Source organism: Geotrypetes seraphini, chromosome 3 (genome assembly GCF_902459505.1).
Source record: "Geotrypetes seraphini chromosome 3, aGeoSer1.1, whole genome shotgun sequence".
NCBI classification, from domain to species: domain Eukaryota; kingdom Metazoa; phylum Chordata; class Amphibia; order Gymnophiona; family Dermophiidae; genus Geotrypetes; species Geotrypetes seraphini.
This window is the reverse complement of record NC_047086.1, coordinates 298,599,557-298,624,889: the sequence shown is the minus strand read 5'-3', so window position 1 is coordinate 298,624,889 and position 25,333 is coordinate 298,599,557. Positions and strand designations below refer to the sequence as shown.

The following is a 25,333-nucleotide window of genomic DNA, read 5'->3' as shown; positions in this document are numbered from 1 at the left end:
CTTTCCAAGATGTTTTCAGACTCGCCCGAGTGAAAATTAAAAGAAAAAAGTGCAGAACCCTGTAAAACTATGAATAAGGTATATGAAAGGAACAAAATAAAACTGGAAACCAACAAAGAAAATAAAATATAACTAAAAACTTAAAAATATAAGAGAGAGACACTGAAGCCCAGGTCTTACTCAGGCAACATTCTAGAATATACCAATGGTGGCCAGCGTTTCACAAAAATTGCTGCCTCAGGGTATATCCCGATCGATCAGTCATCTGGAACAACAAAGAAAATCATGATTAAAAGTCTCTTACTCTCTTACTCATGGTTCCAGACAAAAATTCGATAGCATAGATAAAATCAAGAGGACATACCTTTCAAACAGTACGTCAATAGTCGTCTCATGCATCTGAAATGGCTGCTACTAGGTGACCCTGAATTTGAACTCTCCCGGTGAAGAGACGTCAGCACCGGAAGTGGAAGAATGTCACAAGGATGCTATTGCCGAGAATACAAACTGTCAATATCCACATATCTTCAAAAAAGAAGAAAGGAAAAGAAACGGGACAAAAACAAAAAAGATCCAGGATAAAAAATAAAAAAACCAAAAAAAGTGTAAAATGTAAGAAATTAATGTGTTTTATGCAACAAGCCCAAACGTGTTGTAATTGCCAATGAGGTTACTGCTCAACCATCTTTAACTAACCAATTCGGTGGAGGTGGGAGGACCCTTTTCTGAGGCTTTTTCCTTCATTTTGAGTTATTCATAACCTATGCTGTTCTTGTATCAGAATAGAGGACATTACAGCATTAACCACTACATATGCTAGGTACGCCACTGCATACCTCAAAAGGTTATTCCTGTCTGTGGCCTTTCTGAATATTGTAGTTGTGAAAGAACCCTCCTCAACAGTTACCAAAAGATCTAAAAATGGCAACTGTGTGGGATGGATGCAAGAAGAAAAATTAAGATTCAAATAACTTGTATTGATCCATTCCAAAAAGCAGATAAGTTCCTGTTTGGATCCCAGCCACATCATAAGCATCGATGTAGCGTTTCCAAAAAAGCATTTTAGAAAAATGTTCAGAAGGACATAAGAATATATCTTCAAACTGGGCTACATATAGACATGCTATGGTGGGAGCCTTAGCAGCATTCCCACATGGCAAAATTACCACAGGGTGTGCTGAGGCACCCCCCAGTGTGCCATATTTTGCTGTGGTAAGCACTGCAGTCTTGTAAAAGGGCCCCTATAAGTTTGCATGCATACATGATATATATTGGCAAGGACACATATCTGCCATAGGACTGAAGTAAATGTCCATATCTGCCACTTATGATAGTATTTTATAATGAAAAGTAGTTGCCTACATGTCTTTATAAAACAGCACCCAAGTACATGTATTTTTACTCTCCTATCCCAGGTGCCCTATTATAAAATTACCTTCTTATTCTGCCTGAAGAATCTTTACTGACTTACATTCTAATCTATTTTTAGCATGAGTTCAATTGCATGGACATCTTAAAGGATTAAAGTTTCTGAATGACATTTAGTATCTGAATGGCATTTATTATTTCTGTTTTCCTAGCATTTCCTCACATATTAATCTCTGGAAATGTAAAAAAAAAATATCTGTGGGAAAACTACAGATGACTCCATTCGGTCACCTGTAAAATCACAACAATGTTCAAAGATGTTTTCAACTTTTCAGCAGTCCGCACTGCCCTAAGAATTATGGAGACCTTTTACTAAATTGTGGCCAAATGGGGCCTTAGCGCTCCCGTGGGCAGGTTTTTCCCATACAATAAGACTAGGGCAGGGGTGCCCAAAAGATTGATCGCGATCAACCAGTAGTTCGCGAAGGCAAGACAAGTCGATCGCAGAGGCAACCCGGGCTCCGTGATAGACTTGCATTGCCTTTGCTTTCTACCTGGTTCCCGATACTGTAAAGGGGATGCAGAAGAGCTGTGCCAAGCAGCATTCCCCACTCAACATCAATTCTGATGTCAGAGAGTATGTTCCAGGCCAGCCAATCGCTGCCTGGCTGGCCCGGAACTTCCTCTCCGACATTAGAATTGATGTCGGCTGGGGAAGGCTTCTCAGCCTGGTGCTCCTGCGTCCTCTTTACGGTCGGGAAGCAGGGAGAGCAGAACTCGGTGGCGGTGGCTTGGGGAATGGCAGAAAGAAAGAAAAAGAAAGAAAGAAAAGAGGCAGGCAGGGAGACACAAAGAAATGGGGGCATGGAGGCAGAAAGAAAAAGGGGCATGGAGGCAGAAAGAAAGAAAGAGGGGAAACATAAAGAAAGGAGGGACAGAAAGAAAGAAAGGGGGTAAGGAGAGAGAAAGACAGAAAGAAAAGGGGCATGGAGAAAGAAGGACAGAAAGAAAGAAAGGGGCAGGGAGAGAGGAATGAGGTCTGGAGGAGAGGAAGCATACAGGAGGCTGAAATAAGGGAAGAAATATTGGATATACAGTCAGAAGAAGAAAGTGCAACCAGAGACTCATGAAATCACTAGACAACAAAGGTAGAAAAAATGATTTTATTTTCAATTTAGTGATCAAAATGTGTCTGTTTTGAGAATTTATATCTGCTGTCTATATTTTGTACTATGGCCCCCTTTTATTAAACTGCAAGGAGCCTAAGAGCATCGAGAGCAGCGCAGGGCATTCAGCGCAGCTCCCTCCACTAAAAACCACTATTGCAGTTTAGTAAAAAGGGAGGGGGTATATTTGTCTATTTTTGTATAGTTGTTACTGATGTAACATTGCATAAAGTCATCTGCCTTGACCTCTTTGAGAAACCCCCAGAATATAAATAATTAACATTTTCTCTGCGTACGGTGTGCTTTGTGTTTTTTAAAATTTTATTGTTGGTAGATCATTTTGATTTGGTCATTTTAAAAGTAGCTCGCAAGCCCAAAAAGTGTTACCATATAGCTCCTGAAAAAGGAGGACGAATTGAGACTGCCAGTGACTAGGGCTTATTTTGGGGTAGGGCCTATATTAAGACCTAACCCGAAAATCATGCTAGGGCTTATTTTCAGGGAAACACGGTAGTCAGTGGTTGGTTTACCTCGGGGAGAGAGACATTTACACAAAAGTGGAGAAAAACCCTCAAATTGCTCTTACAGTGCAGCAATCAACACAGATTTTCAGTTGCTCATTTTATTCTCATGGGCATAAAAAACTCCACATCAAAAAATATTGATCTCACATAGGGCCAAAGCCCACCACTGTGCATAGGGCTACTAGAAAAGGAAAAGAAAGCTTTCACTTGGCTCAAGAGCATGGCCATCGACACTTGTCTGGCATTGTTTCTTTTCACCAACAGCGTCATAAAGACGTTAAACTAAACTGCCGCACATCGCTCACTGTCCATTCTCATTCTCTCTTCCAACAAGGTCTTTGTTTCACTGCTAAAAGGCTGCATCGAGGATTTAAACAGCTAATGCTCCTACAGCATATCTGTGCACTACTGGCACAGATGAACCAGTGGAATAAAAAGCTTTGATTGCTTGTAGAATCAAAGTTAGGCACTATTTGTAGGATTGTGCCTACCAGAGCCTAAAGCAAATTAGGCGTCACTAGGTGTCATAATGTAAGGCCAGGGTTTTCTTGGCCAAATATACTGGTGCCTAACTCAATCCACATCCAAACTGCACGCCTAACCATGCCCACTTTCCATGTAGGCATCATTATGCGCCAGTAGGCACCTCGGTGTAGATGCCTATCATAGGGTGGTAGGTACCTGCCGAGTAAGGTGCCCAACAGCCAATTATTTATTTTTAAATAATTTTTTACTTGACTTTTAATGGCGCTTTCAGTTAACAGCGCCAATTAAAAAATTAAGTTAGGCACCTAAATTGGTGGTAACTTCAAGCACAGTTTACAGAATCTGGGTCTAAGGGCTAATGTTACAGATACTTTAGTTGATATACCACAAATATTAACAATAATGTTAAGCCAAAGCGGTTTACAATAATAAAAACAAGGGTAACAATTTTTTAAAAACCAATAAGGTCCGACAGGGTAAGTCAACCATGACAAAAACTGGCACAGATAGGTAATAAAGGGAAGGAAACATTAACAGTATATTATGGGGAAGAAGAAAGGGGAAAGCAACAAAAGGTAAAGGGAAAAGGAAGAATCATATTGACCAGATTAAAAAGAGTTATAGAAGAGTTGCATCATCTGTAATTTTAAAATAATAAACCTTTAATTTAGACTTAAGTTTTTTCTGCCCTTAAATATGTTGGAAGAGAGTTCCACAAAGTAGGGGCCATGACCAAAAAGCTGGAGTCCCTATTAACATCCCAAAACATCTGCCTACAAGATGGCAAAGTCAACAAATTTTGATGAGAAGAATAAGAAGGCAGCCAACTACACACAATTAGTAGAAGATTTGCTCTTTCATTTCAACAGGTTTGGCTGTACCATGAATGTTAAAGTCCATTATCTGTACAATCACTAAGATCCAAGTTTCCAAGTTTACTCTGTACTTGATATACCGTCTATCAAAGTATACTTAAACGGTTGAGAATACTAAATTTAAAAGAAAAATATAGTTGAAAAGAAAAAAAGAAAAATGGGAATATTTCATGATTAAAATATGAAAGATAGACAAGACAAGTGCACACTGATACTTGGCAACTTAAACGAAGAGCAAGGTGAAAGATTTCACCAAGCCTTAAAAACATTGGAAGCCAGACACCAAGGAAGATAGGATGCACACATGATGGCAGACTAGTGTTGGAATCTTAAATCGGATTTATTTATTTCTAAAATTTTGTGACCGCCTACAACTTTGCGGTTAACAAATAAAACATTCACAATGGCTCAGAGGAAATATAAATTAAAAACACTTTCAATACAACACAATCAATGTTATACAATAATGATTGTCCTAGCAGATCCCACTCTCAGAAGTCTTATAAAAGGAGCTTCTTGTATGTCAAATTACTAGAAAGTTTGTATCATAAAATTGTACTTTTGGTATTGAATAAGTAGATTTTCATGTTGTACACTTTTCTTTTAATTGTTACTATGTTTCCTTCGTGCTTAAAAGATATTAATTTAAACACTACATTAAAATATCCTGATTTTTTAATGGACAAGCAGAGTGAAGAGTAGTATATGGTACATGTTCTGAATCTCAAACATTAGAGCTGATAGGAGAAAACTGGCACCATTTTTGGAATCAGCAGGTCAAATATACCCAGAGAACAGGTCTAACATTTGAGGCACCACAATGAGTGTTGGCCAGTGTTATCATTGCAGGTCTAGACGGGGCAGGAGCGACAAAGATCATGCCTGTCCCCTCTAGACCATCAATTATATGGTAGTTTAAGAGGTTGAGTAGGCCCACCTGTGGTTCTGGGAAGAATCTCCTTGTGTTTGGCATTTAGCTCAGCTTCATTTTCAACGTTAGCTGCAGATTTGATTTTGGCTGAAACTGGAAATGCTGGTTTCAGTCACCATCTGAAATACATAATAGGAATGCTCAGGGAATCCTTTGCAGGTGTAAGCCTCATTAAAGCAACTTAAGTTACTCAGCCAGCAACTGCTCTCTGTGGTAGTCAATAAAAGGATTTAATGACTCATCTGAAAGAATTAAAGCATGTTGCCCAAACCACCATGACCATCATTTTATTACTGTGAAACATTACTTCCTCAGTATTATTCCCTGAGGAAGCAATGATGGCTTTTTTTTTTTTTTTTTTACAGCTGTGAAACAATTATTTCTTTGCTCCTGTGTAATGTTTGCATAGGACAAAAGTCCATAAAATCACCAAATGCTAAGGGAAACAAAGCAAGTTATGGAAAGTTAAGCTTGCAGAGACAATTTTTGATCAGCAATATATCAAGTCTAAAACTTCAAATGTGTGGGGAGATCCTCGGTGCTGCTATGGTCGGAGCTCATTGGGAAGCGCGGTCATTGGTAGGAGGGGGATCCTCTCTCCTGTTTGGGCTTCCCTGCTGGCTCTGCTCATGTGTGAAAGTTGCTATCAAAGCGATGAATCGGATGGGAGATTTGGAGATTATGATGCACCTCCGCGTGAATCATTTGCATGCAAATTTTTTAATGCATGAATAGCTCTTTTTGAATCGGCCAAAAATCAGATCAGAGCAGACCCACATAGTCTTACCAATCCTCTTTACTACATCTGGGCCTCAGTCCATTGGAATAACTATCCGTGTCTGTATATCTCACTTTGTTAGTGTGACTGCCCAATTTATATAATAGGGTGACTGTGCACTTTAGGGCACCTACAGATATTTGTTCATCTAGTTTTGAAACCTTATGGTTTCAGTGACATTCTTTTCAGCTTTGAGGGTTGGAGACTTGGACTCTCCAGCAAAGAATGCACTGGGTTGTACCTATTGCTTTATAATGAGCCTTAACACATGCATACACCGTTCCAAAACAGATTACATGGTAGAAGTGTTTGGATTTGACTGCACACAATGTATCGATACATGGAGCCATTTCCTGTGTGCTGTGATGTAGGGAGAATGGGGCTGACAGTAGAGGTAAAGGAAGCGATCAGAGACAAAAAAAACTTTGTTTAAGGAATGGAAAAGATCAAAAACTGTCGAAAACTAGAATAAGCACAAACAACATCAACGCAGGTACCATAAAGCGGTAAAAGGGGCCAAAAGAGACTACGAGGAAAAAATAGCCAAGGAGGTGAAAAACTTCAAGCCGTTCTTTCGATATATTAAGGGGAAACGGTCGGCAAAGGAAGCGGTGGGACCATTGGATGACCAAGGAATAAAGGGAGCGCTAAAGGAGGACAAAGCAATCGTCGACAGACTGAACACATTTTTTGCATCTGTATTTACCAAAGAGAATATACACAGCATACCAAAACCCATCAGGCTATATGCTGGAAGCAAAAATGGGAAACTGACAGGGTTAACGGTCAGTCTAGAAGAGGTATGCAGGCAGATTGATAGGCTTAAGAGCGATAAATTCCCTGGACCGGATGGTATCCATCCAAGGGTCATCAAGGGACTATAGCTAAACTGCTTCAGCTAATAGCCAATCTGTCGATAAAATCAGGAAAGATTCCGTAGGACTGGAAGGTGACGAATGTTACGCCGTTCTTCAAAAAAGGTTTGAGGAGAGACCCAGGAAACTACAGACCAGTGAGTCTGACATTAGTACCGGGAAAGATGGTAGAGGCGCTGATAAAGGACTGCATCATTGATCACCTTGACAGACACAGTCTGATGAGGACCAGCCAGCACGGTTTCAGCAAAGGCAGATCTTGTTTGACAAACTTGCTGCACTTCTTCGAGGGAGTAAACAAGCAGATAGACAAGGGCGACCCGGTTGACACTGTATTTCTGGATTTTCAGAAGGTGTTTGACAATATTCCGCATGAACGACTACTTCAGAAAATTGCGAGCCATGGAATCGAGGGTGAAATACTTTAGTGGATTAAAAACTGGCTGGAGCATAGGAAACAGAGAGTGGGGATAAATGAACAATACTCGGACTGGAAGAACATCATCAGTGGGGTGCCGCAGGGCTCGATGCTTGGACCCGTGCTCTTCAACATCTTTATAAATGATCTGGACATAGGTACGACGAGTGAGGTGATTAAATTTGCAGACGATACAAAGTTATTCAGAGTAGTGAAGACGCAGGGGGATTGCGAAGATCTGCAAAGTGACATAATCAGGCTCGAGGAATGGGCTTCAACATGGCAGATGAGGTTCAAATTGGATAAGTGTAAAGTGATGCATGTCGGTAACAAAAATCTCATGCATGAATACAGGATGTCCGGGGCGGTACTTGGAGAGACCTCCCAGGAAAGAGACTTGGGAGTTCTGATCGATAAGTCGATGAAGCCATCCTTGCAATGTGCGGCGGCGGTGGCAAAAAGGGCAAACAGAATGCTATGAATGATAAAGAAGAGGATCACGAACAGATCGGAGAAGGTTATTAAGCCGCTGTACCGGGCCATGGTGTGCCTTCACCTGGAGTACTGCGTCCAGCACTGGTCGCCATACAAGAAGAAGGACATGGTACTACTCGAAATGGTCCAGAGTAGAGTGACTAAGATGGTTAAGGGGCTGAAGGTGTTGCTGTATAGCGAAAGATTAGAGAAACTGAGCCTCTTCTCCCTCGAGCAGAGGAGATTGAGAGGGGGCATGATCGAAACATTCAAGGTACTGAAGGGAATAGACTTAGTAGATAAGGACAGGTTGTCCACCCTCTCCAAGGTAGGGAGAACGAGAGGGCACTCTCTAAAATTGAAAGGGGATAGATTCTGTACAAACAGGTCCCGCCAAGATCGATGTGATGCTGTTACCGTAAATATTTTCAGACGGGGCTAGTTCATCATGGATAGCTGCTGTAGGATAGGAAAATGGTTTCAATGGGTACCTTACTAGAGAGTTTAAGGGTAAGTTTTAATTGTTGTGGCATTCTAATTACATTAATTAATAAATGGAACTGTGGCCAATGTTTTGCAACATGTCATGTGGTTATTTCTTTAAATAAGAGAAGGTTGGTTTGTGTGAATGCCAAAGTTTGAGATTTTGTAGAAATGTGCCTGCTTCCATGTGTTAAACCTTGTGTTACTTAATTTTTTAGAATTTTACTGTCAGGGGCATGGTATGGATAGAGAGTGGCCATGGTAGTCTTAGCAAGCTAGTGCATTACACTTACAAAATGCCAACTGGCTAACATGGTGTTAATGTGAGACCACTTACTATCTCCTAAATAGGAGGAGGTAATTGGTCCCACATTAACTCTAAGCAGGTACCACATATTAATGGGGACATTATCACATAACCTGAAATAATAAATATTGGGAACACCCCTTCTTCATGCAACATTAGTTTGGGGCTTGCTGTGCATTAAAGTCCTACATTATAATTAGTTAAGTGCAAAACTTAACACATTTTAGTAAAAGGGCCCCTGAATTTTGCAGACTTGTGTGATTTTTGCTATTCTCCTTACAATTTGTAGTCATAATGATCTCTATAAAGCATGGTAAAAAATAGAATCCCTCTTTTCTGGCTCAGAATCATGTGTTTCTTGGCATCACAAGTCCCTTCGGCTCATGCCAGACCACAGATTACCAGTTCTAGATTTGTTGCATGTGTGTTGTTTCCTATTGAAGGTCAGTACAAACTTTGCAAAAGGAACACACTGTTTTCACTTTCCATGAATGAAAGGCTAAAGAAAATATAGCTCCATTCTTAATTACAAGGTAGGATTTTACATTTACATAATAAAATTCAGCCAGACTAATACCTGCGCATCCAATTAGACCACCAACCTCATAACAAATGCTGTGCCAAAGCTGTAAGAAACAGAGGACAAGAAATTTAAGACATGCATAATGATTGTTTCCTCTTAGTAACAAACTATAACTAGTGCATACTCACATGGAAGGTTATGGTTCCTTTCAATAGATACATAGTTAGACAAAATTTTTAATTAAATAACCTTCATATTCTTTATCTACCTATTGCATAAGTAAATCTTCTTTTTGCTTAAAAAGAGGCAGAGAACTCTTAATCTTTGAGGGCTATATACCAGTCAAGTTTTTAGGCTTCCCCTAATGAATATGTATGAAATAGATTTATGTTCACAAATTTCCCCGGTTGTACTACTCACACATTAACAACAAAATTATTTTAAGGTTCAGCGACTTTCAGAGAAAAATAGTTTTCAAAGACATTTGTATGCTGTTGCATCCGGGTTTAGCTTTTTAGACTCTTCCCAAGGTCATTTAGTATTCATATAACTTATTTCTAAATTTGTTTTTTAGAACATCTTCTTTAAATTAAACAGATTACCATATATACTTAAATATAAGCTGAAATTTTAGGGCCAAAAAATGGGGATCTCGGCTTATATTCGGGTCAACGCTCCCTCTGCCCCCGGACCAGTTGCAGGCCTCCGCCAGGCCTGCCATAAGACCTAGTAGTGGGCCAAAACAGGAAGGATCCCTTCTGCCGCTTGTCCCGGCTGACTGCAACAACTTTTATCTCCCTCCCGCCATGTACCTTTCAAAGCTCTGGTGGGCAGCTGTAAACCAGGACAGGAGTGATCTTCCTGTGCTCCTGCCCAGTGCAGAACCACTTGCTGAATGGTCTTATGGCAGGCCTGGTGGAGGCCTGTAAGGCATCAAAGGGGTAGGAGGGAGAGGGGACAGGGTAGGGAGGGATGGGGAAACAGGGTGCAGAGCCTGGCAGGGCAGGGAGGGAGAAGGGCAGGGTGCAGAGCCTGGCAGGGCAGGCACTTGAAAATTAATACCCTTCCCCCAGTTTATATTTGAGTCAATTTTTTTTCCTCCTTTTTTGGAGGAAATATGTTACCTCGGTTTATATTCAGGTCAGCTTATATTCAAGTATATGCGGTAGATGAAGCACTTATCTTTAAAGGTGCATCAAACGCCACACAGCACTTTGTAGGAGACCTAATTTCCATGACATGAAATCATATTTCACTACCGCTGATTTATTGGAGTCTCCTAACCCTAACCACCCACACACATACACACAAATATGCAATTTTATTGATGTCCCAAAAACCTAATCCAAAAATCTCTTTATGAAACTCCAATAGATAGCATTAAGATTAAAGTAGAAGTGAGTTACCTATCAACTTGCTCCCAGCTGTATTCTCAGCTCCATAGGTCATATTAAATGGCCGCATTTCAAAAAAATAATTATTTATAAAAAAAATCTTCAGGTCATATGATTGACAGCAATCAATCACAAGACTGGATTATACCGTCATCCAATTTATTTCCCTATTGAGTCCATATGGAAACATAGACATATGATGGCAGATAAGGGCCAAATAGCCTATCTAGTCTGCCCATCTGCAGTAACAATTACCTCTTATTCTCTCTAAGAGATTCCACGTGCCTATCCCATGTTTTATGGAATTCAGACACAGTCTCTGTCTCCACCACTTTTTCCGGGAGACTGTTCCACGCATCTACCACCCTCTCTGTAAAAATGTATTTCCTTAGATTACTCCTGAGCTTATCACCTCTTAACTATCATATGCCCTCTCATTCCAGAGCTTCCTTTCAAATGAAAGAGAATCGACTCATGCACATTTAAACCACAAAAATATTTAAACGTCTCTATCATATCTCCCCTCTCCTGCCTTTCCTCCAAAGTATACAGATTGAGATCTTTAAGTCTTTCCCCATATGCTTTATGATGAAGACCATGCACCATTTAGTAACCTTCCTCTGAACTGACTCCGTCTTTTTTATCTTTTTGAAAGTGTGGTCTCCAGAATTGTACACAATATTCTATATGAGGTCTCACCAGAGTCTTATACAGTGGCATCAATACCTCCTTTTTCCTACTGCTCATAAATATTCCTATGCACACTAATATCTTTCTAGCTTTCGCTGTCACCTTTTCAACCTGTTTGGCCACCTTAAGATCATCACAAACAATCACACCCAAGTCCCGCTCTTCTGTCGTGCACATAAGTTCTTTGCCCCCAAAACTGAACCGTTCCTTCGGGATTTTGCAGCCCAAATACATGACCTTGCATTTCTTAGCATTAAATTTTAGCTGCCAAGATTCAGACCATTCACTAGATCTTTTTTCATGTTATTCACACCATCTGTGGTATCTACTCTGTTGCAGATTTTGGTATCATCTGCAAAGAGACAAATCTTACCTGATAGCCTTTTCTTTATCAGTTTCTACATATTTCTCCTCTTCAGTTTTGTGTCTCACAGTGCCACTTTTGCACTTCTTCATATCACTGATATATCTATAACATGTTTTGTATCCCCGTTTTACCGTATCAGCTATTTTTTCTTCCATTTGTATATTTGCTTTTCTGACTACTCAACCAGCCTCTCTTAACTTTTCCAGATATTTTTGCCTGGCTTCCTCTTTCTGCGATCTTTTGTAGTTTATGAAAGCCTTCTTTTCCTCTTACTTTTACTTACTTGCCTCACAAAAAAGTCTGTCACCCTTACAACAATTTCTTTCAGTTTTGCCCACTGCATTTCTACTCGTTCCAGATGTTACCATCCAGACAATTCCTTAATGTAATCCCCCATCTGAACAAAGTTAATTTTTTAAAGTCTAAAATCTTAACTTTTGAATGAGCTCTCTCTATACTCATCTTAATATTAAACCATACCATGCAATGATCATTGTATGCCAGATGATCGCCCACTGTAACATCAGAAACACTTTCCCCATTTTTAAGCACTAAGTCCAGTATGACCCCCATCCCATGTGGGTTCCATTACCAACTGCTGGAATAGTTCTCCTTGTAGAGAATCCAGAATCTCCCTACTTCTAGAAGACCCCCACAATAGGGATACCCCAATCAACATCCAGCATGTTAAAATCACCTATTAGTAAAACTTCACCTTTTTTAGATATATTCTGAATGTCTACTATTAAATTTCTATCTACTTTTTCCATCTATTATTATTATCTGTGAAGGAGGCCTATATATCACATCAATATAAAAATATTCACCACTCCCTCTATCCAAATTGATCCACAGTGCCTCTTCCTTGCCCTGCAGATCTTGAAATTGTGTGGCTTTAATATGATCTTTAACATATACTACTACTCCCCCTCCTTTTCTTCTTATCCAGTCTTTCCTGAACAGATTATATCCCGGTATAACTACATCCCAGTCACGGTTCTCTGTGAACCACGTCTCCATGATCACCGCTATATCCAACTCATCTTCTTCCATCCCAGCTTCTAGATCCAGAATCTTGTTTCTCATACTTCGAGCATTTGTATATACTGCTTTCCTTGCCCCCTTTTCCCATCCATGTAGATTTACTTACCTGAGGGCTTATACTGATCCGAGGTCTTTGATCACTCTTTCCCCATCACTTCTAGTTTAAAGCCCTCTTCAGCAGATTAGCTAGCCTGCCACCAAAGACACTTCTTCCCTTCTTTAATAGATGGATACCATCCCTGCTCAGCAGTCCTTGGAAAATCATCCCATGGTCCAGGAGTTAACAAGTTCAACAAAATTAATTCACTGTTGCTATTTATGGTTCAGAAATTGCTCAAAATGACCTCCCTCCCATTCTGCTTTTATTGTATCTATTATCCTCCAATGGAAGTCAGATATAGAATGATTATGATTAAGCCAATGCAAAACTAAAGATGCTTAGATATTACCACTCAGGATCTTAGACTGAATTTTCTCTGCTCCTTCCAACATATATTAAATCACATGGTTACATTTGATTATAATGTATGTAGAGTTGATGTTTGTGATGCCGGATTTTATGATATCACACAACAAATATAGTTCTCTGTACAGTCTACTGTATCCTTGGCTGACTTAAACATAAAAACATAAAAGTCACAAAAACTCCAAGTAGTTAAGAGGCCTCAAACAATCATCCTCCATCTCCAGTGTTTATTGTAGCTTCTTAACTACTTGGATTTTATGTTTTATATTTAAGACAGCCAAGGACCCTATAAGATCCCTGAGGAAAGCATTTTTATTTTGCCAAAACACAGTCCATGTTGGGCCATTTTTATTTTATACATTATTTGGTTTCTACAGACTTTGTGGATTGTTTTTAAGATTATTGTTTTTAAGTTATTTGGATGCTTATTAAAGTACAAGTTAGTACATCCGATTTTCTGTTTGACAATCTTTTTGTTGTTTTGCAGAGTATTTACTGCTTCAGCCCATGCTGTCGCCTTTAGTAAAAGGACCCATAAATGTATCTGCTTTTATTATGATTTTTAGCTGGTATTAGGAATATTTGAAAGCTCCTGAATCCCAAGTAAATGAAAATGATGTTTTTTGATGACACTGTTCCTTTAATTGGCAAAACATTGTCTCCTGCTGTAAATCATAAGACACTGGCAGGTTTATGATAAAAGGTGGGCCTTTGCTGTCTTTCAAAATACCAAATAAAATGCTGACTGCCTGATATGGATTAACCAGACTTGGCTTATCTGCCTTTTAAAAAACAAGATGTGTTCAAAAGTCATGGTGGTCATAACTCGTCTCTGTACCAGACTTTCTGGCTTCATAATTTTGTTGGAACGCATATATCCCCAGAGTAATGGAAGGAGGTATTTTCATGGAATGAACAGCATGCTGTATTTCTGAAGTTGCTCAGTGGTTTTAAGATAAAACCAAGCAGCCAACTTTAATATGATAACTAATCATTTTAGTGCCAATAAAGCAACAGTTTGGATGTAATAACAGTACAGTATAGGAACTGACTTTGCAAAATTATCACGTACTTACATTTTTAATGTGGAGCAAATAATTTGTAAAATATATCACATTCCTAGCTTTCAATACAAAAAGACATGGGCATCTAAACACCTGAAGAAATTTGCAATGCTTAAAGCTACCATTCATTGCACCTCCAGGGTGCTTGTTTTAAATGAATTTGTAAAAACCAGACAAGTTATTGTAAAGTTTTAAAGAAAAAGTTTTATACAAATCTTCAATCAGCTCTTGAGAGAAACTAGAGCGATTTCTGCTACTTTTCATGATAAAAATTACATTTATTTTGTATACAGGCAAAATATATCTACACTAGAAAAACAATTTTATTTCCAAAACAAAATGGATGTTTATCTAAACACTAGGAACTACATTCTATAAATTGTGCCAAAAAAATCAATGTCAAACTAAGGCCCCAATTCTATAAAAAATGCCTAAAGTTAGGTGCCTAGATCGTCATGCCTAACTGATCTAGACACATAACTCAGGGCTTCTTTTACAAAGCCATGGTAGAGGTTTCTACTGCGGCACAGCGAGGAGAATGCTCTGATACTCACAGGAATTCTATGAGCGTTGGAATATTTACCTCAATGGCCCATTGTAGAAACCTCTACCACAGCTTTGTAAAAGTCAGCCTTATTTATTTAAAAAGCTTAATTGGTACCGATAACAAGCAATTAGCACTTTATAATTGGCTTAAATAAAAATGAATTGGGTGGTAGGTGCCTACCAGAAAGTAGACATGGTTAAGGGGTGGATAGTGGGTGTGTTTTGCATGTAGGTGCCTAATGTAGACTTAGCTGCCGGTAGGCACCTAACTTAGGTACCGATATTTAAGCCAAAAAACCCTGGCATAAATAGGGTGCACCTAAGTCCACTTTAGGTACCTTTAGGTGCAATTTTATAAATGGCACCTAACTTAAGATTAACACGTGCTAGATGCCATGTTCCTAGCTGCTTTTGATTTAGGCACTGTTTATAGAATCAGGCTCTAATTGCTAGTCTATAAATGGTGCTCTAAGTTAGGTGCCATTTATAGAATAGTACTTAGGCCAGGATCTGTGACTAACTTTAGCTGCAAGAATTTACACCAGCTGAACGCTGGTGTAAATCCTTGTGACTGGCTTGCCCCAGAGGGTCCCAGACAGATAAACTCATTAAACCTGTAGCCATTAATGTTATTAGGCCAGACTCCATAGTTCTGTGAACAAACCTTTTTAATATCAAACTTAAAACAAATAAATAAACTCACAGTTCAGTTGTTCTCAAGGGATTTCTTCTATAGAATCTATACTTGGCCAGTACAAAGCCAGGGGCATGTATCACAGACCCAGTGTGCATGATAACACTGTGCTCCAGACTTCCTTGACCTGTAGATCCTGCAATTGTGTGGCTTTAATATCACCTTTAACATATAATGTTACTCCTCCTCCTTTTCTTCCTACCCGGTCTTTCCTGAACATATTATAGCCTGGTATAACTACCTACCAGTGACGGTTCTCCATGAACCACGTCTCCTTGATTGTCACTCTATCCAACTCATCTTCTTCCATCCCAGCTTCTAGATCCAGAATCTTGTTTCTCATATTTCAAGCATTAGTATATACTGCTTTCCTTGCCCCCTTTTCCCATCCATGTAGAGGTATTCAGTGATTTACTTACCTGAGGGCTTATACTGATCCGGAGTCTTTGATCACTCTTTCCCTATCACTTCTAGTTTAAAGCCCTCTTCAGTAGATTAGCCAGCCTGCCACCAAAGACACTTCTTCCCTTCTTTAATAGATGGATACCAATCCTTCGCAGCAGCCCTTGGAAAATCATCCCATGGTCCAGGAGTTATCAAGTTCAACAAAATAAATCCACTGTTGCTATTTATGGTTCAGAAATTGCTCAAAATGACCTCCCTCCCATCCTGCTTTTACTGTATCTATTATCCTCGAATGGATGTCAGATATAGAATGATTAAGATTAAACCAATATAAAACTAATGGTGTTTAGATGTTACCACTCAAGATCTTAGGCTTAGTTCATCGTATTACCCTTGATGTCTTCAGAATATCTTCCTTTCAATATTTCCTTTATCTTCAGATAAATAAAAAAAGTTAAGCTATATTTAGGCTAGCAAATTTAAAGGTGTAATCTAGATGAGGAACAATGCCTCTTCTATGTCCATGTGCTAGCTAAGATGGAGACTGCTTTCTGCCCACAAGAAAAACAAGCAGGAGGAGGGAGGGGTATGAACCCGCCAGGAATTGAGCAATACATTCTGGGAGCTAGTCTTAAAGAAACACTCTGCTTACATACGAGGTCTCTCAATTAAGTTCATGAACTTGCCACCGTGCGCTTACATTGGCAACATTGTTCAAACAGCTTGGTAAGGTTTCATAACCTTGGTATATCAGTGTTTCACAGCTGTGTTCATGTCAACATGTGGCGGTGCCTTGCTGAGTGGCGTTCATTATTGTTGTGTGAAATATAAAATGGGTTTTTCAAAAAATCCTGCACATGAGCAAAGAATATGTATAGAACTGAACTGTTTCTGGTATTGCTGTATATAACAATAAAGTTATTATTATTATTAGACCATATGGGCAAGAAAAAAAAAAAATCAATAAATGAAATAAAAACTGGCTAGAAATAAAAGCAATGAAGTTGTAACAATGCTAATGAAAAACATTAACCACAATTGTATGCAAAGGAAACCAAAAAACACTTATTTGAACTTACAACACAGGTTTCCCACTATTCTAATGTTTTTTTTGTCTGTAAATATCTCAGTTTATCAATATGTACATTCGGGGTGTCAAATGTCGGTCCTCAAGGGCCTCAATCCATTCAGATTTTCAGGATTTCCCCAATGAATATGCTTGAGATCTATTTGCATGCATTGCTTTCATTGTATGCTAATAGATCTCATGCATATTTATTGGAGAAATCCTGAAAATCTGACTGGATTGCAGCCCTCGAGGACCGACATTTGACACCCCTGATGTACATCAACAAATAAAGAAAGAAAAAAAATAATAATGATGAAAATTTTTTTTATATATATATATATAATAACGCTAATAGAACTAATAATACAAATAATAATAACTTTATTTTATATACCGCCATACCCAGGGAGTTCTAGGCAATTCACATCAATTAATCAAAGTTACAAACAATGAGGTTGTTGAAGTTATCAGGAAAGGAATGTGCAGGTCATTTAAGTTAACAGGTTAGGAATGTGCAATAAGAAGGAGAAGATGGAGTTCAGTTCAATGATGGATGGGGTGAGGGAGGTAGAAGAGGGGTATTAAGGGTTCTGTTCAGGGAATAGGTGAGTTTTGAGTTGTTTTCTGAAGTCGAGGTAGGTGGGGGCATCGAGTGCAATTGGGGCTAGCCATGTGTTCAGTTTAGCTGCGTGGAAGGCGAAGATTTTGTCGAAGAACCTTTTGAGATGACAAAGTTTTAGGGAGGGGAAGGTGAGCAGATGAATTCTGCGGGATTTCTTATTGTTGCAATTTAAATAGACGTGAGGGTTGAGGTAGCTTGGAGATATACCAAAAACTGTTTTGTAGCAGAAGAGGCGAATTTGAATAGGACTCTGGATTCAAATGGTAACCAATGTAGTTTGTGGTAAAAGGGGGTGATGTGTTCCCATTTGTTCAGGCCAAATATGAGGTGAACGGCGGTGTTCATAATCAATTTTAGTCTCTTGGTGGTTTTTTTCGTGGAGCCCAAGTAAATGATAATGCAGTAGTACAGGATGCTGAGAATGGAGGATTGTACTAGCAGGCGGAAAGAGGTGTCATCGAAGTATTTTTTTATGGTGCGGAGTTTCCAGAGCACCGAGATGCTTTTTCTGACTGTAAGGTCAGTGTGTTTCTCGAGAGATAGGTGTTTGTCTAGCGTGACTCTCAGTACTTTTAAGGTTTGTTCAAGGGGGAAAACTGATCCCTTCACTTGTATTGTGGTATCTTTGATTTTGTCGTTGGGGGTAGCTAGGAAGAATTTAGTTTTGTCAGGGTTTAATTTTAATCTATAGGATAACTTCCAGAGTTCTACCTGATTAAGTATGCTTGACAGGGAGTTGAGCAGCTCTGGTGTGAAACTGGTTAGTGGGATGATTATTGTAATGTCATCTGCGTAGATGAAGAATTTGAGCTTGAAACTAGGAGGAATGCATATCATAAAGCTGAATAAACTCATATCATAAGACCTCTTATAACCTGGATGTTATTTCAGGTCCCAATCCTGATAAAAGAAGGCTATAATCATTTATGCATGCCTCCAATCTCCACTTATAGTATAACCCCACAAAATGATGTGAACAAATAAAATAAAACAATCTATGGTATTACAGCAACATCCTACTGCAATATCCTCTATCTTCCCTGCCCCACAGTCATGATCAAACAACTACAAACAGTACAAAACACAGTTCTCAGACTGATCCAAGCAAGAATTCTATTCAAATTTTACTGTCTACTATTCATAGCCATGAATGGAGACAGCCCAACTTACTTGAACAACCGTCATACCCGAACTACCACAACAGGTAAAGGAAAACCCATACACCATTCACTAACCCCCCAATCAGAGGCATCAAACGCAAAAAAATGTATGATGGCCTACTAGCTACGCAGGCAGTGAAACTAGACCACCAACTCTCCAATCTACTGATCACGACACCAAACTTCAAAACTTTCAGAAGATAAATAAAAACCCTGTATTTCAAGAAATCCATCAAGACAAACTAACACCGCATTTCAATCTTTCCCAGATCCTACAACCTTCTAACTAAACTATCTATCTTGCAATGACCCTGATACAATGTCCAGATCTCCCCCGAAGTAACCCGCTCTACTTTGTAATTCTCCTGGAAATGTCCAGCTAACCTCTTGTGTAATTCGCCTTGAATCGCAAGGTAATGCCAGAATAAAAATCACTAATGTAATGTAATGTAATAAACCACAGGCTGAGTGGAATTGTCCAGATCAGAATGATGTGCACTAATGAAAGTGTCCTCTTCATTTTTAGCAGTGGGATACTTGTTATCTGATGTTATATTCGCTTTTTGAGAAGTTTTAGTTGACTTTCTTTTTTGTTTGAAGTCTGATAAGACCTATCAGAGTGGGAATATATTCTAGATATTCACATTGGTGGCTCTCAAGACTCCTGAAGAAGGCCTGTTGGCCGAAACACATGCATGTCGAGTCATTGAGTCGTTGGATGTATTTTTATGTCATTGGATGAATAAAGATTCCTATATTATCAGATGTATTGGAGGACACTTTCATTAGTGCACATCATTCTGATCTGGACAATTCCACTCAGCCTTCTGGTACATTTGTGTTTGTGGTTTTATTTTTTCCCCCTGTTTTTGCCTATGTAATAAATCGAAACATGTGGTTTGAAAAAATCTCATGTGTTGAAAATATTTTTGTGTCAACATATGGTGTATGCAAATGACTTATAGGTAACAACACCTTACTCAATGACTCAATCGATCAGCAACACTTATCTTAATAGGTGACTTACTGGCATCATATTAACACTAATGTATGAGTGTTTCAATCAGATAGATCTACCTCCAGGGAATTATCTCTGTGTTGCCAATCTTGTATAACAGAGATGCCAGAAATGTACACTCAGCAAACACAACAGCAGCAGAAATCAGTTCTTGCCAGTTTTATTTCATTTACTGATTTTTTTTGCTTGCCCATATGGTTATGCTTCTTGTTCATTATTGTTGTTGCTGCATATTTTTGTGTGCCATCACAAGAATGTCAGAGCTTGAATTAGAGCAGGGGTAGGGAACTCCGGTACTCGAGAGCCGTATTCCAGTTGGGTTTTCAGGATTTCCCCAATGACTATGCATGAGATCTATTTGCATGCACTGCTTTCAATGCATATTCATTGGGGAAATCCTGAAAACCCGACTGGAATACGGCTTTCGAGGACCAGAGTTCCCTACTCCTGAATTAGAGCAATGAACAAACATTACATTTCTTGTTAAACTTGGCAAGAGTGGAAGTGAAATCAGGGACATGTTAGTTCAAGTTTATGGGGATAATGCCATGAATAAACGGCAGTGTACAAATGGATTAAACATTTTTTTGAGCGGAAAGAAAGCGCCACTGATGAAGAAATGTCAGGGCGGACAGTAACGAACAGAACTGATAAAAACATTGCAAAAATTTGTCAAATTGTGCGTCAACATTATCAGCTGACTGTGAGAAGCATAACAGGCCAAGTACATATTGATAGAGAAACAGGAAAATCTTGGCATGAGAAAGGTGTGTGCAAAAATGGTCCCTCATGGCTCCTGCATCACAGTAATGCGCCAGCTCACATGGGAGTCTGTGTGGAGGTTTTTAGCCAGTAAACAAATAACTATATTGGAACACCCTCCCTACTCATCTGATCTGGCACCCAATAACTTTTTTTTATTTACCTGAAGTTAAAGGAAATATTGAAAGGAAGATATTTTGAAGACATTAAGGGTAATACGATGAAAGCTCTGATGGCCACTCCAGAAAAAGGAGTTCCAAAATTGCTTTGAAGGATGGACTAGGCGTTGGCATTGGTGCATAGCTTCCAAAGGAGAGTGCTTCAAAGGTGACCATAGTGATAGTCAGCAATGAGGTATGTAGCACTTTTTTCTAGGATAAGTTCATGAACTTAACCTTTTCCTATCATAATACATTTTACGTTACGCTGGTTCCAATCGTAATTATTTTAGCAAAGCTTTGTATTATTCACCGTTATCATTTATGGCTATTGTAAACATAATGTAAATAAGTCATAAGTCTGTAAATTCAAATATTTTGTGTTCCTGGCTCTTTATTAGTATGGGACATACGATGGCAACGACATTTTTGGAATGTCCCGTCATCCGGGACACACGATAGGAAAAGGTTAATTGTCAGAACTCATAACTGCACTTAAGTGCTATTCTAAATTTTATAGTGTACAACTATAAAGAGACATTCACATGGGTAGATCAGGTATGTGTCTTACAATTGCACATATGCATTATAGAATACTATCATCAAATTTAGGTGCATCCGTCCATAGCCTAGAATTTCAGTTTTGACTGCATTCTAAGTTTCAGGTTAAACTTAAATGGTTTCAAAATAACTATTTTCTTTAAAAAAAAAATAACAAACCCAACAAAAAACAACTGTACCTCATAGTATATTGGAAAAAATTACTTTCCTCCATATGCATATAGAAATCAGTTTAAACCAAAGGGGGGTCATTTAGGAAGAAGAGTAGCCTAATAGTTGGTGCAGCAACCTGAAAACCTGCGGAATTGGTTTTGATTCCCATTGTAGTTCCTTGTGACTCTGGTCAAATCATTTAACCCTCTATTGTCCCAGGTACAAAATAAGTGCCTATACTGTATATACAGTATATATAATTTTTAATTTATTGTGATTAACTGCCTTTTCATTAAGAGATTTATCCAAAGCAGTTTATAATACATTGAATAGTAATCAGGTACTCTTAAGTATTTCCCTATCTGGGGTACCTGGAGCAAACGATGGTTAAACGACTTGCCCAGAATCAAATGGAGCAGGCTGGGATTGAGCTCACAACCTCAGGGTGCTGAGACAGCAGCTCTAACCATTAGGCCACAGAAAGACGGTATATCATGTCTCATTCTACATTTCTGCCACCTAGGGTCTTTGGGCAGGTGCCCATTTTGTAGGCATTTACAGAATCAGGACCTTGCTTTGCTTTCTAATTATTGGTCATGTTAAAGCTCGGTGCCAATTATTCATTTTCGGTGTTTGTATTTGGACAAATAATATTTTTCATTATTCGTATTTGGCCGAATAGTAAAAAAAAAAAAAAATGCAATTTGGTACAGCTTTATTTCCTGCATTACATTTATTTCTAATTCTGGTGAGCAAAACTATTCTGTTTGTGGCAGAATTCGACATACTGCCAATTTTCCACTGGTTGAGTAGAGAGCATGCTGCGGTACTCCCAAATACCTCATGCTTCCTTTGCAGAAATAAACTGCAAAATTGTAATTAAAAGAAGGCTGCCATCGAAAAGCAACACATCCTGAAAGTGCTCTCTGGGATATTCTGTTCTTGAAAGGTCAAATTCATAACCCGGCTCAGTTTTCAAAACAGAAAAACAAAACTTTTATACCACTGGTTATAATTTATTTTTAATCTGACAGGCGTCTTGAAGTCATCACAAAACTATTTTTGCACAGCGAATAGTGCCAGTTTACAGTATAAGACTGTTTGAAGGTTGAAATGGCCTATTTATTCAAAATTAGGGTAGAAAACATAGCTGAGAATCTGAGCTTATCTGTAATTATTAGGAAGCCCTCGATGTAACCTAGATAGCATGAGAGAAAAAAATTCTCCCAAAACCCTCAAAAAACAGGGTGAGGGGAAGAGATAGCACGAACCATAGAAATAACTAAGGTAAGTGAACGGGAAGCCCTCAGTCACACAGGTCACAATGGGGTGAACCCCTAATGCACCAGCTGTCACTAATATACACCCAAAGGGATGCTATCTGTGAAATATCCCCGGGCTCACCCGTAAGTGATTTTAAATATAACTAGTGCACAAATGTTTGCTAATAATGACTAGTGACAAAACAGCAAATTAAGCAAATGAATAAGGTAAGAACTGTCTCTGTCTCTCATCCGAGGGTGCAAGAGCAGCCAAAAACAACTGAGCAGGCACAGTAAATAAAAAGTCTGTCGGAGGTACTTAGCTCTCCATAACGACGAGGAATTAGCCAGCAAATGGAAACTGTTCCAACGGGGCTCCGTTTCAAGGGTCGAAACCTCCTTCCTCAGGAACCAGCTGTGTTGAAACAAGCAATTCTCGAGTATCTGCCAAGATGAGAGCATTGCTCATTTCAGCACAGCTGGCTCCTGAGGAAGGGGGTTTCGACCCTTGAAACCGAGCCCCATTGGAACAGTTTCCATTTGCTGGCTAATTCCTCGTCGTTATGGAGAGCTAAGTACCTTCAAACATAGGCACCTAATTACCCAATTAATTTATATTTTTTCCCCATAAAACTCATAATTGAAGCCAATTTACTAATTGAGGGCTCCTTTTACTATGTCACAGTAGATGTTTCTACCATGACGCTAAATGTTCTAATGTTGCTTTGATGCTCATTGAATTCCTATGAGTGCTGGAGCATTAACAGAGCATTTAGTGCTCCAGGCCAAGGTAGAAACCTCTACCATGGTTTAGTAAAACCCAGCCTGAGTTAGGTGCCTTTCTTAAGGTGCCTCTTATCAAATTTCCCCCAGATGCCCAAATATTCTTTAGATACAGATTTCTTTGGGTTGAATACACTTGATGTGGCAGTCATTTATGATGGCTTCTGTTCCTCATTAATCAATTGATGATGGTAAAAATTCTTTAAAATGTAGGTCCAGTTCTAGATTTATTGATTACCTACTGTTCTTGCCTCCTTTATCTGATTTTCTACTCTGTAAAGAATAGAAGCAAAAATGAATGGTCAGTAATTGTTATAACTTCTCAGGTAATTGTATAACTTCCACTGTGGAGAAAATAAAATGAATTGAATATTATATGCGATAACTGGATTTGTTATATTGCCTGAAGCTTTAAAAAGAAAACAAAAAACCCAAGGATTCTAGGGTAATTTCAGGATTTCTGACATTTGGAAAATGAATTCAATTTGATCATGTGTTTTATGTTATCAACAGAACTCCAAAATAAAATGTCAGCCTTATTACTTACAGCTACCCATTGTATAACAGAACACAGAAGAGAATGAATTTAATTAACAGCATTGTCATAGTTGAAAGTACAGAAATAAGCAACTTTGGGAACACCTTCTGATCTTGCTTAGCTTTACTAAGTAGTCACTCTTTTGTTTTTGCTTTCATAGGATGTATTGGAAACTTGCGTTGCTCCCACTTCTGGTGGCAATACTGCTAAAGATAACAGAAGGGAGGAAAAATCGGCCTCCAGGAGCAATCCCCTCTCCTTATAAAGACGTCTCCAACAACTCAGAAAGGAGACCACACCAGCCACACCAGATGAAAGAGGTTCTAGCTTCCAGTCATGAGGCCTTAGTGGTCACGGAGAGAAAGTATTTAAGGAGTGACTGGTGCAAAACTCAGCCCCTGAGGCAGACTGTGAGCGAAGAGGGTTGCCTGAGCCGCACCATCATCAACCGCTTCTGCTACGGTCAGTGCAACTCCTTTTATATTCCTCGGCACGTGAAAAGAGAGGAAGAATCCTTCCAATCCTGTGCCTTTTGCAAGCCACAGAAATTCACCTCCTTGAATGTAGAACTGGAATGTCCTGAGCTGGATCCACCTTTCCGACTCAAGAAAATCCAGAAAGTCAAGCAATGTAGGTGTATGTCCGTGAACCTTAGTCACTCTGATAAATTGTAACTAGAAGGACCCCAAAACCAATGAAACACGGCACTGAGACTGAAGTGGAATGTAGGACTATTTGTTCCTTTTTTTTTTTTTTTTTACAGTTAATACAGTATTTTAAGGAAAAACACTTAGCAGTAGGCATTCTATATTATATCAACAGACTTAGAAGTGGTTTTTTGGGATCATTTTCAATGTTACATTGAGATATAAGGACCGGCTAAATGTATTAGAGTATTTTTTGTCTCCAGTGTTCCTTCATTGAATCCTCCCAGTGATGGATTGTATCCTTTTCAATGGTCATTGGAAATGAAGCTTGGCTTGGATCACATATGGAATGTTGCCCATCTTTAAATACTATCACATTTATTATATTTATTGTAGAATTTCACCTACTCACTTCTATTGTTGTTCTTGTTCCTTGAGATATGAAAAAAGGGGACATCTGAAGAAACCAGCCAGAATGCTCCTCAATCTAAGCCAGCATTAATGTTTCCACTGTGTGGAGCTACCAACCCTCATGTCCCCTCCCCCAAAGAGACAACGTTGGCTACCTTGACACTCCAATGCTTTCTGCTTTAAGGTGTTAAGAATATTAACTACCCAAGTCTTTTTGCTCTCTCTATCATCACAGAATATCTTCTAGTGTTTTGTTATAACTGTTTTCATTTTTATCTTGATTCACCCTAATGCTGCTAAATTCTGTAATA

The 25,333-nt window shown here is 38.9% G+C and overlaps 1 protein-coding gene across 2 annotated transcripts in view; it reads left to right on the top strand.

Annotated features, from left to right (window-relative positions):
* The window catches only part of GREM2 (gremlin 2, DAN family BMP antagonist), a 163,709-nt gene extending 139,017 nt beyond the window's left edge, over positions 1 to 24,692 (top strand). For both annotated transcript variants that reach the window (XM_033939981.1, XM_033939980.1), the window contains exon 2: positions 24,125 to 24,692. In XM_033939981.1, coding sequence (XP_033795872.1) covers positions 24,126 to 24,638 — 513 coding nt within the window. In that variant the 5' untranslated portion in view covers position 24,125 and the 3' untranslated portion in view covers positions 24,639 to 24,692. The remainder of the gene's footprint in view (positions 1 to 24,124) is intronic.
* Positions 24,693 to 25,333: the final 641 nt, after the last annotated feature.